General features: G+C 33.9%; 2 protein-coding genes across 3 annotated transcripts; both read right to left on the bottom strand.

Moving 5' to 3' along the window:
• Positions 1 to 2,972: 2,972 nt before the first annotated feature.
• On the bottom strand, positions 2,973 to 4,710 carry LOC111481141 (ethylene-responsive transcription factor ERF061-like). Its single transcript, XM_023126496.1, has one exon. The coding sequence runs from the start codon at positions 4,675 to 4,677 to the stop codon at positions 3,844 to 3,846; it is 834 nt and encodes a 277-aa protein (XP_022982264.1). The 5' UTR covers positions 4,678 to 4,710; the 3' UTR covers positions 2,973 to 3,843.
• Positions 4,711 to 8,413: 3,703 nt separating this feature from the next.
• Positions 8,414 to 12,140, bottom strand: LOC111480580. Of its 2 annotated transcripts, none has more exons than XM_023125703.1 (5): positions 12,008 to 12,140; positions 11,734 to 11,875; positions 11,189 to 11,651; positions 10,706 to 10,833; positions 8,414 to 9,197 (listed from the first exon to the last, which is right to left on the bottom strand). In XM_023125703.1, exons 2-5 carry the CDS (start codon positions 11,809 to 11,811, stop codon positions 8,736 to 8,738), a joined length of 1,131 nt encoding a protein of 376 aa, XP_022981471.1. In that variant the 5' UTR covers positions 11,812 to 11,875; positions 12,008 to 12,140; the 3' UTR covers positions 8,414 to 8,735. The 2 variants fall into 2 exon arrangements, with proteins under 2 accessions (XP_022981471.1, XP_022981480.1); XM_023125712.1 differs by having other exon boundaries at positions 11,734 to 11,805; positions 12,008 to 12,130.
• Between the last annotated feature and the right edge of the window lie 2,868 nt (positions 12,141 to 15,008).

Raw genomic sequence — 15,008 nt, 5'->3', positions numbered from 1 at the left:
AAACTAAATATTGAAAATTACATTATTAAAATATTGAGATAGATAAATGAAATAAAAAATAAATCTATTTATTATTATTATTTTTTTAGTATAATTTTAGTTCCTTCTTAGCCCTTTAATTTGGAAGGATGAAAGATTTGATATGGATACTTTGAGGTCACAATTCTGCTATGAATAGAATAGGGTAGGTTGTGACTCTCACGTTGCCACAAGAGATGTAGTGACTCTCAAGTAGTGCACATTCGGCCACGAGAGGGCCTAGACAATTGAACATACACATGCTATAAAACTAGACGGAAAATGAAGTTTAAATGGTGTAACATAATTTGAATCCGACCTTAAATTATTGGAAAGTTTGTAAAGATATATATGAAGCAAGTAGGAAGGTTAGATTAAAGGGAAGAGATAAGGTATATCTTAAATTACGGAATGTCAAATAGGGAAAATATTGTTTTCTATTTGACTTTATTTTGTTAGATTGTTACGAAGAATAAGAATTTATGCTTCATTGGCTGCCCTCTTAATATTATTTAATTGCCTCATCGAGGTTCCTAAGAGCCAAATGCTTTCCCTTTATTAATTTCTTTGTATCTCTAAAAAGAATATCTATATTTAAAAGTGGTTCTATTTAGATTATATTCACTTTTTATCCATTTAATATATATATATCTTTTATTAGTTTATAAAAATATACACACACCAAATATTAATGTATTCTTTAAAAATGATATTCTTTTTTAAAGATGGTAAAATCGAATCACAAAAAATGTGAGATCTCTGATTAGTTGGAGAGAGAAACGAATAATTTTTTATAAGAGTGGGAAAGTTTATCTTTAGCAAATGTGTTTTAAAAAGCTTGAGGGGAAGCTCCATAAAATGGATAATGTCTACTAGCAGTGTCCTCGAGCGGTTACAAATGATATTAGAGCTAGATACTGAGGATTGTGGTAGTAAGGACGGTGGGTGGGTTTGGGCATGGAGAAGCATGAAAGGGAATAAAAAGGCATTTGAGTTATACCCATGTTTTTTACAACAACAAAAACAAAAGAATCCAAGCTTTAGTTTTGATACCATAAAACTCCTTTTGAGCACTATAAAACAACACCTGCTCTCGTCTCCTCTAAACCAATAATCTGATGGACAAGAGAAGAGAAGATAAGTGACTCCATAAGACATGCTCTTTGCTTTCTCTCCCTCAAGGGCTTCGGCGACGGTGCCCGACATCACCCCGACGCCTTGCTTGAAGCCCTAGGGGAGGGGACGCCAATGGTACGTCTTCTCAATACTAGTTGTGTCTTCTTCTCCTTCTGTTTCTGTTTCTGCTGCATTTAACAATTTAATATTACTAATATATATACGCAAACTTTTAACTTCTAATAATAAAAATATCCTAATAAACCTACTTAAAATTAAAGAACCATTTTCTAAGCTTATACATTTATTTTTAAAACAAAAAATCTGGAAATGCCAGCTGTCTTCCAAGAATTTTATTTTATTTTGACAATAATATTTTTCCGAAAATTAAATAACTCTTTTGACCACAAGAACATTAAAAATTGAAGAAAAAAAAAACAATTGATTTTATAATTATTCGTAAAATTGGAGAAAGAAAGCTAAATTTAGCGCAATTAAATAATTTTGTTTTTTTTTTAAATAAAATAATAAAGACGGTGTTTACAAAATCAATGTTGCCCGTTGCCCGTGTTTCAAGTTAAACACAAAGTAAACGGTGAAATCCTACCCCACCTGCCCCAAATTTCCTCTCCGTCAAACCCTATAAATTCCATTTCTCCTCTGTTCCTGGACATTGCAATCCCAACAATGGCGAAACCCACCCTAACCTTTCTTCTCGTCGTCGTCTTCGTCGTCTCCTTCTCACACGCTCGCCAACTCACAGAGAGATCGGAACATGGAGTTTCCGTCTCCGATTCCGCCTCCGGATCCATCGACGACTCCGATTTGAAGGCCTCGATCTTCCTCCCGTCCGAGAAATTATCCGAATACGAAGCTCCAAAATCCATGTCAGTTCTCAATCAGGTACGCACCGAAGACAATCCTTCTGAAATTAAAGCGGTCGATGCGACGGAGAGCGTTTCAGATGCGGTAGTCGTGCTCACCTTCCGTCCAATCAACCGCCAATTCGGCCGGCGAACGGTGCCGTTGATATTCCGGCGAAGTCGCCGCGGATGTCACCGCCGCCACAACTTGAAGCCTTATAGCGTGGGGAGGATCTCATACGGAAACGACATGATCGTAGCCGATGAGCGACAGAGCCCTAATTCTGTTGCGAATTGGGGATCGGATCGCGAAATAGCGATTCCATCCAGATGGAGGGAAATCCGACATGACGAACCGCGGGAATCGTTCAGAAGCGATTCGAAGGAGGATCGCAAGCATCTCCACTTCCTTCACCAACGCGCAGAGGAAAAAGAGCAGGAACACAAAGAGAAGAACGGTTTCCTGAGGAATTTCCGTAAGTTTCTGAACCAGTTCGAGTTCTGAAGATATGAATAATATATGAACACAGTACGCTCTATTACAATAAGGTTAGCCTTAGCTAGCTCTAATCAGGATCTTTTGAATCCTTCTAATGTGTTGATTTGTGTTATCCCGTTGATAGCACTTCCATACCTACCTTAGGGATTGTTTTTGTAATTGCTTATGTTGTCTTGTATAAGATATCAATCTCTGTCTGTGTCACTCATTGGGTGTTCCTGGATTAGATCTCTATCGTCGTAACAAATAAACTCATTTGAATTATAAAAAGAATCAACATAGTGTTCATGTTGTCTTCATATTTCCCTCTTATTGGTTGTTTTAGAAAATATCAACCCAAATTTTCTAGTTTTTTTTTTTTTTTTTTTTCGTTTTTATTAAACCCAAACGGAGAATAAACTCATGTTAGATTACTAATGGACAACCTTCCTAGTGATTCCATTACTCTTCTGAGATAGATTTTAGACATTGGAGAATGGAAAAGGAGAATAAGAAAAGAGAGAGAGTATTAATGTGTTACCTCGTAGATTGTAGCGGTTTTAAAGAGAGGAAATGCAAGAAGGAAGTGGTGGGATTTTAGGATTTTAATGCCGCTTTTAAAACATACTTTTGAAATAAAATAATTACCCGTTCTATTCTAACAATACGATTAAAATCGTTGAAGGTTGCCCCCCCCCCCCTAGTGTTTAGAATGCATGACACGTGGCAATGGAACATTCGAGAACAGAATGATATTATGTGAAGGAAGATTTAGTTAAGAGGATAGAGAAATTAGGAATGTGGAGTAATTATGATAGTAAATGCAAATTAAAGATTAGAAGGGTATGGGGGCTCTTACACAAGTCACTGTTGACATGTGGGTAACCACGATGAGGGCCACCATTCTCACTTCACAACACACCCCTAGGCCACCTATCATCAATTGATAAGCTTCGTGTGTGACCTCAAAATCCCAAATTCTAGCCATGACCCAAAACAAGATGATGCCTTGTTTCTTTCATTCACCTTTGAGATATGGGTTTCGTTATGGCCCTTCACCTATTTTTCCTTCCTTTCGTCTTTTTTTCTTTTTTCCTCTCCCTCCGAATCAATGATCGGGTGTGTCAGCAACAATGTTGAGCTTCAAAAGGGGCGGATATTGAACCGTGTGCCAGCGTTGGAGAAGATCCTACATCGATTCATTACAGAAACGAATACCAGCAAGGACGAGAATAGATTGATTGAAGAGGGAAATAAAAAAGACCTCTGTGGAACTATATCTCTGGGTTGCACAATTGTCCCTGTTGTGCAGTTTTAAAAACTTTGTGGAAAAAAATAAATAAAAACAAAGAGAAAAGTTCATTCAATTTAATTTGCCAGAACTTCCCAAATTAAATCCGGATCAAAAGACGGCATCTTCGCCAGCGAAGAGTACCCTTCACAATCCCCTTCCTCCACCATCGCCACCGCCACCGCCGACTCCGCCGAGCCGGACGACGACGACGGTGGCGGCGAATTGTCCGTTCTCCAAAACCCATCTCCAGAAACCGCCGACGAACACCACGTCGCTGCCATCGGCGACGGCAAAGACGACTCAGAAACGGGGCTGTTTTTGGGATCCAATTTCTTGCTTCTCTTTTTAGCCCTTTCCCTCTTCATCTTCGAACAAATTGCTTGAATTTTAGCATCAACGGAGTTCTTTAAAGCATTCAAACCGCCGCAATCGGCGAACCCCAAATTCCTAAACTCCTTCAAATTGGGAAAATTCAGCCTCGCGTATTCTCCTCTGAGCTTATACGCCGCCCTGTCATAGGCATAGGCGGCAGCCTCCGCCGTGTCGTAGGTTCCCAACCAAACCCTCATTCTGTTCTGCGGCAGTCTAATCTCCGCCACCCATTTCCCCCAATGCCTCTGCCTCACTCCCCTGTACAGCTTCTTCTTCACCGACGCCGGAAAACCCCCATAACCAGCGGAAATTTCAACTGGCTGGTAGCGGTGCTGTTGTTGGAATTGCAGGTGGTGATTCTCAACGCAAAATTTATGGACCAGATCTCTCTGTCGGAGGTACACCGACGAGCCCATCGCCGTCTCCGGCATAGGGCTGAGGGCGACGGCGGTGGAGGGCAGAGAGTGAGAAAATATGGAATCCAGAGTGGTAAAGAATTGGGGATTGTTTAATTGTTGTTGCATTTCGTTAACCATAGAGATTTTGCACGCTTTTTGGTTTCCCTGGAAATTGGAATGGCAAGATTGTATTGTTCAGAGAAAATTGGTGTATTTATAGGTGGGGAAATCTTCTTTAACACGTGTCGTCTCCTTATTGGATTCTCACTTTAACGTGATTAAATTAAATTCATTGTAATTTTTACTGATAGTGGAGAAATTAAAATAGAATATTTAAAATTTTATTATTAAAAAATTACAAAGTTAATTGTGCTTTTGTAACCCTAAAAAAACACGGATCAACCGAACTCGATCTTTAAAATTTGGATTAGTGGGTGCGTATGCGTGTGCTCGAACATTAAGATGAACTAAATTATATTATGGTTAAAATTATTCGAACTTTGTTAGCCCTTCTTCATTACATCTATATATTTTTTTTAAAATAATTCAAATTTTTAAATAATTTTTAAAATTTTAAGATGATTAATCGGTCCCCATTGAAAAGCAACAAAGAAAGACAGCCCATTTTTTTGTTAACATCTCAATAAAAGCTGTCAAAGAGACCACCGATTTTTTGTTGACTTTCAAAAAAAGTTGTATTTTGGAGCTAAGCGCCGGAACCGACTATGCCTGTGGTCCCTGCCTTCTCAGACTGACACGTCATCACTCACACTTGTAAAATTCGATATTTTTAAAGCCCCCACGTGTCACCTTATCATTATCCATGAACGGATAATTTTTCTAAATCTCGTAATTGCCCCTTTCGGGGACCTGGCTACGTGAAACCAGTTACACGGCGTCGTTTTATTTTGTTCTTTTTTCTTTTTTGCTATATGTTTTTGTTTTTAGCATCACTATGACGTCAATGATGACAATAAGTCCAACAGCTCACATGCCACCTGGGCCCACCCTTACATTGACACGTCCCTTCCCAACGCAGGAGATTAGGGCTTACATACCTCCAAAAAAAATAATTAATTAATTAAACTTAAAAAATATATATATTTATTAATTCTTAAAGAATTATAGATATTAAATTTATTTTCTAACTTATTACTTTAAATGGAAATATATGGTCCAAGAAAGGTGGACTGATAACTTATACGTTGAAGATAATATAATATTATTATTTGTTATAAACTTCTAAAATAATATAAATACATGCGGACCAAATGAGATGGAGAAATTTTTATCAATTAAATAACAGTATCATATATCTAAAATATTTGTATATAATTTATATTTTAAAAATAAAATAAATATTAAAATGATAAGATAAAAAGAAGCATATTCTCTACATAATTATTTCTATTTTAATTATAACTAAGTAACAATAAACTATATACACACACAATCCATGAAACAAATGTTATGCTTAGCAGAATGTTATTTTGGCGGGAAAAATCAAATCTTTATTTTATATTTAAAAAAAAAAACAGTTTTTTTAATATTTTGTAAGGAAAGGCTTTAATCAGGACACGTGTATGGTTGGCAATGGCTTAACAGCCCATCATTCTCTTATCTTTTCATTTTTTAAAATAGATAATAAAAATGTATATTTATTGGATGTAAAGTCAAAATTAGGTGACCGAGTCTGTGTCTGTGTTTTTGTCGTTTTTGAAACTACTTTGACTTTTTGACTTTTTCCAATTGTTTGCCATACACGGTAAGATCGGTTGGTACAAAAATTTAACGCCGCTTTCATTTAAATATTAATTTCTTGCCTTAAAAATTTACAAATTATTTTTCTTCTATATTTTAAAAAATAATTTATATTTAGTTGTCCTCTCATACCAATTATCACTAAATTATGTTCTTATTAATTTTTCTAACATATTTTTAGAGTACACCAATCTAATTCTATAAAATATTATATGAAAATTGAGAATGGATTAAATTATATCCTTTAGCATACCCTTATGGTAAAGGAATTGAAAGTCAAAGTTATAATAAAAAAACGATAGCAGAGAAAATACTGACAAAATAAATGCAAATACTCGTACACTCTAGATATATAAAAAAATGAGTGGAATAATTGAAATCGGAGCAATTAACTAAAGAGAAAATTTTGATGTGGTCGATAATCTTAAACCATATTAGCTTTGTTATCATCCAATTCAAACGAAATGATTTAGATTACACGTACAACGAATAAAAATATGATATAATTTTAATAGTCGAGATTATGGTTGAGATTATAATTTTGAGTATAGAATATAGTTTTAATAGTTGAGATTATAATTTTTAGTATAATGGTATAATGCATATTTTAATTGGTTGGCGTGTCACATCCTTTTTAAATGATAAAATAAATAATTTGATTAAATTTTAAAAATAAAAAAAGAAATATAAATCAAAATGGGTGCAACGAGAGAAATAATTGGCGTGACCAACACAATCATAAACGAAGTAATAAAGGATAATTGCATTTATTTAAGTGAGAAAAATATGGGTTTGAGAGCGACCGCATTGCCACCTCATCTTTTTCACTTCAATATCATCGCTAATTAAAATATTATATTAAATTTTAGATTTCATTTCTATATTGTAAACACTTCATTGGATTTTGTTTTCTAATTTTTTTTCTATAGTTTCCCCTGGATCTGGATTTTATTCTTTTAATTGCTCAAACATGATAATTATTGATATACTTTTTTTTTTTTTTTTTTTTTTTTTTTTTTTTTTTTTTTTTTTTTTTTTTTTTTTTTTTTTTTTTTTGAGTCATAGAATTCGTCCTTTCATGTAACGACCTATGGCCAAGATTCGAGATCCAAAATTTGTACCCGATGACTCTGATATTCTCTTGCATCTCTATTGACATGGTCAGTTACCTATTTCTCCTTTGCTTCCTAAGAATGAAAATTATCCTCACATATCAACACAAGTTCTTTCGGTATGTTTTGTTTTCACTTACATGCTTGTAAGAAAAATTTCTAAGAGGTCATCTAATATAAAATTACTCAAAGTAGAGTACTTTTAAGAATGAAATTCCTATGATTGAGCCACCGAAAATAAGATGGCTTTGTTGGTATAGACGATAACTTTCAATTTTTTTAAACCCTTCCTAGTATATGATATCAGTTCATTTATGTATCTCTCCTTTAAGTGTTACATCTCATTTGTTATAGTTATAAAGAGCGTACTATAAACTGATTAGATACAAAGCTATATCCCTCTTTTAATTGAATAAGATAGATTTAATGAAAATATAATCTAAATTTTGAGAAAATTTTCAAATTTCAAATTTGAAATAGAATTACCCTAATCACTAAAAGTGTTAAATTAATTTTATAAAGCACTTGGATATTTGATTCCTCTCTCATCATGCCATCATTTTTGGGTATGTTTGACTTTGGCAGTCATTTAACCAACGTGTCATCACCGACGCCGCTTGTAATTTATACGTGGAGTTTTCTTATTAAGCCGTCCTTTCCTTCTAATCTCTCCTTTATTATATCTATCAATTTTTATTCCAAACTTCTGATTTTCTCATATTAAACTTTATATTTAAATAAACATCGTAATCTTTTACCTTATATAAGGCTCCTACTACATTTAATTTTGCCCGTAACATACCCACCTACGTACAATCAATTTATGTTATTACAAAAGGGAAGAAAATAATAATAATAATAATAAAAGCATATAATGAGTTGTACGTGGTGATGAGCTACTCTTAAAATCTACGTTTCTTGTCATGTCCTAGATAAAAACTGTAAAAAATATTCAAAAATATTCAAATAAATAATAAATATATATAGTCAACTTGAGCATCACTAAACGAATAATAAATATTACCAGTCTAGACATTAGAATTTCCTATCCCACTTATTATAACAAAAAGAAGTAAATATATTGGAGGTTCTGATACTCCACATTCCTCCAAACCAATCCAATAGAGAAAGGTAAGAGAACAATAGAGAGGAGGTAATAATTACAGAAGTTGAATGCAAATACAATAACACATGCTTGTTGGTCTAAAAGGGGGTAGATGGGTGTACCTTGTATGATGAAATCCTGATCAAAATTCCCAGATTATCAGATTCGCTGTCGGGTCGGTTTCCATTACACGTATGTATGTGTGAAGCTAATAGTGACTAATCTTTCCAGCCCTCCTTATTCAACCGTCGTGAGGCAAGGCCCTTCGACGAAAGATTTGGAGTAACAGGCAAGGTAGGTGTGTGTGGTGTCTCATCATCCCAATTGTCATCCCAACTGTTTTCCCATCCGTCATTATTGTCAGCAACGGATTGGCCTGTAATGGAAACAGGGAGCTCCATATCCAGCCTTTGATATTTAGAATTGCCACTTGTGAAACTCTTAGAACGAATGCTGATGAAAACTACAGTAGCTGCAAATGTTAGAATTACGGCAAAAGCTAAGATTGCAATGACAGGTGGTTTTGTGAGGTAGCTGAACCGTGAGGACTTCGGGAGATTATCGGAAACTTTGGCATTATTGTGCGAAATCAGATCCCTAAAATCAAGATTACAACGGCCGCTACCTGTGGTAAGAACGATTGTGTGGCCATCTCCTCCATCACCAATTGAAACTTTTACCTGCATAATTTGATTATTTATTACGATGAAACTTTAGCACATGCATCTTCTTACAATTAGCAGCTATTCTATATTATTACAAGGCATATTTTACTACAATATAATTTGGGTACTCCGAAGCATAGTAACGAAAACATAATAAATGAAATCTTTTATTGGATCCGAATTCTTGAATGAGAGTTGGCTGGATTGTCAGAAAAGCGCCAGACCAGTCTGTCCTCAAGAATGTTTATGTGACCTTGTCTCGAAGAAAGAGATGTAAATCCTTTGTAGGATTCTAAAATGGGGGTAATTTGTTGACTGTTTCTTCAATGAAAATCTGTTAGCTGGATTGTCAGAGAAGCATAAGATCAATCTGAACTCAAAGGTTTATGTGACCATGTACAAAGTTCCGTTTGTTCTGACCGACTGGGTAACTGATTCTGGAGGTAAACTTTTTGAGAGGCTGATGCTAGAGGTAAACTATGTTATCACTTATCTTCTTTAATGTGTTCGGAGTAAATAGAAGAGCTTGTTCAGTGCAGTACAAAAGAATTTTCATCTTCAGGTGATGTCTTCTTCCCCTCAAATTACAATATTTCATGCGTCATAATCCACTCTTAGGTTTTTCTCTAAGTTCAGCCATGTTCTAACGTAAAGTGCCCTACCCACGATTTCAATTCCTTGATTGAAGAGGAAGCATGGCATTTCGGAAGTTCAGTTACAAGAACGAGTTTCACTAAACTGAACTAAAGGAACTTTTGACCTCCCAATGGAATTCTATATCAAAAGTTAGTTTGTAACCCATTTTTTTCTAATTGAAATCAACTGGAAAGTTTATCTGCTACTCCTTTGGCTCTCTAGGGAGGATAATTTTTTTTTTTTTTCCAGCTCTATGAAATGTTTCCGTTACATTCTCAGAGGAGGGTGGTGAGAACCTTCCAATTCTTGCCAAAAGAAAAGAAAATTATCCTCAGTAAAAACCTTTCTCCCTCATAGTAACTAGTAAGCCTGCACTTTCATTGAATCTGCAATAACTAGATAGATAACAAAAACACTTCCCAACCAATTGGATACAGTTCAGAAAGGTGGACGACGTGCCGTTTGCCCATAGTTAGAGATCAACTATAGAAATTTCTAGATAATGGAATTATCTGTAGAGAGAGAAGCAAATTGATGGAACGTCCTTTATTGCCTTTTATGGCGCCAATCTAGGGCATGTGGTGTTAACTACTCTCCTGCCTCCATATTCAATAGCTAGAGATCTTTCAGGTAATGTTATTGGGAGGTTAGGGAGGATGTCTTATCATCCGTCTATTTAGCCCAAAAGACAAAATAATTGGGTGCATGAGAACTTGTCATCCAATATAAGAGGGAGCGAAAGGCCCAGCACTAAGCATATAGGAAGAGATAATTGGGGATTGGTTAGTCATTAATCTTTTCATCAAAACAACAATCATTTAACTTCGACATTTCATCATCATTTAAGGCTATGGTTTATTATGCATCAAATGTAGTGTTCTAAATACCTTTTTATCTTCCTTCTCTTGAAGTTTAACTTCACTCTTCTCCAGATGAACAAAATCTGGCGCAGTAATTTTCACAGTGAGAGGACCTGTTCCCTTGTTTTGGATTAGCAGCGAAAGATCAGGCGATTCTGCAAAATTGTAAACATACTAGAATGTAAGATTTGAAACCAAAATATTAACTAAAAAATAGAAATGATTCATAATCTGAGATCTTAGGTTCATGTATTATGTAAATTTCAATCTGAATAAATCTGGTTTATCACAATACTGTCCTTAACTTACATGTAACAATTTAGTTCCTGTATTTTAAAATTCGTAACGATTTAGATAAAGCCCCTGTATGGTGAAGTTAGATATAATGAGATTTCTCCAATATATAGATCTTGAAGGCACCCTATTAGTAAGAAAATTAAACTCGTGACAACTGAGAGCACCATATTAGTAAGAAAATTGAAGTCCTACTCAAATACTGTAGATGCATACCATTTCCTGGAACTCGTAAGCAAGCAACCAATTTGTTTCCCTCATCGGTGCACTTATTTGATGAATCACAGTCCTCACCAGAAGAGATATCCTTTCCTTTCGATGCTGAAGACTCTGTACTGCCGTCCTTCCCACTACTCTTGAACTTTTCCTTCGAAACTGAATTATCCACCGGCTTCCCCTTTTCTTTCTCTCCCTTATTCTTTACTTCCTTACGTAAATCACCGTCCTTCTTTACTTCATTTGCACCTCCTTCCGATACTGTTTCACTTTCATGATCCTTCTTAATCTTATCCCCACTGCTTTTAACACCCTCCTTTGAAACGCTTCCTTGATGTTCATCTTTCTTCTCCTTACCAGCAGAACCAGAATCGAGAACCTTATTAGATTCAGTGTCCTTGCTTGCATCAATTACTTTATTTACTGTTTTCGAATCGAGACCGGTGTTTGCATTTTCTTCCACCTACATTCAAGTACATCGCCAACGAGACGCTAAACAGAAATGGTAAATTCAATCCTAACAAAGCGAAATGAACCTCTCTTACCTTCGAATCAACACAGGTGCAGTGAAAAAATAACAGCACCATCAAAAATCCAAGCGAAAGACGAAACATAGTCTTCATAACGTCAAAGGAAAAATAACAATATGATTTCTTCACTTTGCACTAGCATCAAACACACTAGTTCCTAGAAATAGAAGGTAAAGTAAAATCAAACACCATGGATCAGCTAGAGTAACTAGTAACTTAACACTAGAAAAAACAAAAAGAAGCAGGCCAAGAAGTTCAGATCAGCGGAGCATACTAAGACATAACTCACCTAATGAAGAAACCAAATGATTCCATGGCTTCGTTCGATTATCCATAAGCAATCGCCATATGCTTCTAAAGAAAGCAAGGAAGAAAGTTGCAAGGAGCACGATTGTAGGGCTCAAGTTCAACTGCAATTTTGAAAAGTAGACGGAGGACGAAGGCTAATGTCGTTGACTGAATAGTCAATGCACTTAAATGAAAGCCCATTAGCGGCCCATTTTATGCCGGCCCAATGGTGAAGATCACAAGTGGGCTACATTAACGTGGTAATTAGTGTATAAATATTATTTTTATGAACGATGTTATAAATTATGTAAATGGTAATTTTGAGTTAAAATAAATTGTAATAATCATCCAATTTTCTGTACATTTCAAAGTTGTAAATGATGTTAAAAACATTATTGGTCACTTCATTTTAAAATAATTTTTTTTTAATGCTTTTTAACATAATAATAATAATATATTTTTAAAAAAATTTTAAGGACAAAATTAAAACGGAGAGATTTTACCTAATTTAACAAAGGCATAATTATAAATATTAATTAAAAAAATTAATTGTGATGTACTCAATAATCATTCATTTTCATGGGTCGTTCTATTAAAATGAATGATTTTTAGAAATAACCAAATCTAAAATAAACTCTAATTAATATTCATGTTAAAAAAAATACTTAGGTCGTCACATTATAATAAAAAATAAAAATAAATGAGACCCTAAAACTATATGCCAAATGATATGAGCATAATAATAATGTAGCAAGGTCATCAAATATTTTGATTTCATGCTAATCTTATAATATATACAACAAATTGCAAATTATACAAATACTTTTTATTCCATAATGTCACAAGGATCAATGGATTCTTATTTTATTTGATTTCTAAAATTATTAGGTTACTTAAAGACAAACTCCATTATTAGGTTGTTTTTTCTTTCTCCTCCATTTTGTCATTTCACATTCTCCTCTTTTATTTTATCTTTAAAAACTATTTCATATAATTATTAATCCCTGTTTTTACAAAAATTTGAAATGGGGTAATATCGTCCTTTCATATTGTGAAGAAAACACAAATATAAAAAAAGTAAAAAATTTAGCGGCTGTGAGTGACTGTGACACGATGTTGTCAAACGGCGTTTCATACCTCTTTTATCACTGCGTGGCGCTGTGTAATTGGTGGTGACGCTTGAAGCACGTGCAGTAAACGGCGTCATTTCCATTTTGTGTAACTTCTAAGCTTGCTGCTTGATAAGTCCATAGAACATCACGTGGAGGGCCCCACTATGACTTGTCAGAGTGCACGTGCTTCCACATGATCATAATTCGGTGGTCCCTCGAGAATGGGCCACGTGTCCATACATCCCCGTGATCACCGGCACTCTAGCATTGGCTTTGTTTTCCTTAATAAAGAAAAAATATTCGGTTTACGCATCTTTGATTTTAATATCATTTTATTTTACATTAAATTAACAAATCTGTCTTTTCACTCAGATTTAAAATCCTAAGCAAATATCATTTATTTCATCTTAAATTTGTTACTAAGTAAACACGTTACTATATTATAAAACATTATTCTAAACTTAATACTTCCTTAATATTTATCACATATTTATTAATGGTGTTAATCGGCTTTTCCCGAGCAACCCATTGGAAGACGCCACGTGTACCACACTCTGAAAATAAAAAACGGAATATACAAACTTGCCCTTCCCCCAATATTTATTAAGTAATAACTTTTTGGGATTTTTATGACGTCAATAAATACTGTTGTATTTTTGGTTTTTTGGATGAATGACCAATGACGTGCTCTGTTTTTAATTTTTATTTAATTTAAAGGGGGAATTACAATAAATATAATTAAGTGGGTCGCACTGCAATTAACTTTCTAAAAGAAGTTAGCTCCCCGTCCCCCACACCCTCGAAGTTTTTGTTTTAAATGCCCGACGGTGACGTGTATTATTTGGTGTTATTTTCAATTATTTAAATAATCAGGTTGAAGGATGAGAAAATAATTGAATGGAATTTATATCCATTTTCTAAATTATTTATAAAAATAGTAATTATTATAAATAAATAAAAGAACCTAATATTCGTTTGACGTTTGTGCACATTAAATATATTATCATATTGAGTGGTATGATTTATTTATTTAAAACAAATATTTCTAAAATATAAGAATTATAAAATGCAAAGAGAAAAAAAGAAACAAAAGAAGATGAAATCTGGGCCCTCCAAAATCAATGGCAGTTAAAGTGGGGACAATATTGGAAGCTTAATTCAAGGGTTTTCTTTTCTTTTCTTTTTATTTGGAGGGAACTTTTTATAAAGGGAATTTATAATTTAATTTACTAAAAATGAAATGATTTAACTTAATAGAGATATTTATGTAATTTAAAACAGATTGCTAATAGAAATTAAATAAATTGTTCACTAGCCTGTGTTTGTGTTGTTATTGTTAGACGAACACGACTCTCCACAATGGTATGATATTGTCCCCTTTTGAAACTTAATGGAGAGTGTATTGCTTTGATTATAAACCCATGACCATTCCCTAAATTAACCGATGTGGAACTTTCATCATCCAACAGTTATAATGAAGAGCTACATCTTCCAATTTTCCAATACACTAAATTCCAACCAAACCCACACTCTATTCACTATTTTTGTTCATATATGTATGTATGTATATATATATATATATATATATATATATATATATTATTAATCTTGTAATATACTTTCTGTAAACCACCCTAAAATCTTAGCTAGATTTCCATAACTAAAAAAAAGAGTGGTTTAAAAGCTTTTGTTGTGTTTTTTTTTTTTTTTTCATAAAGAATAGCCCAATTGTTAAAATAATGTTTTTAAATACAAAATAGAAAACAGATCGTTTTTAAAATAGGAAAAACATTAAATTATTTTAAAAAATATATATTAAAATTCAAAAGATAAACTTTGCATGTTAAATTCATAAGCTTTATGAAATTTTGTATTAAATAAATAGAGTAT

The sequence above is a fragment of the Cucurbita maxima genome, unplaced genomic scaffold (genome assembly GCF_002738345.1).
Source record: "Cucurbita maxima cultivar Rimu unplaced genomic scaffold, Cmax_1.0 Cma_Scf00001, whole genome shotgun sequence".
NCBI lineage: Eukaryota > Viridiplantae > Streptophyta > Magnoliopsida > Cucurbitales > Cucurbitaceae > Cucurbita > Cucurbita maxima.
This window is presented reverse-complemented; position numbering and strand designations above follow the sequence as displayed.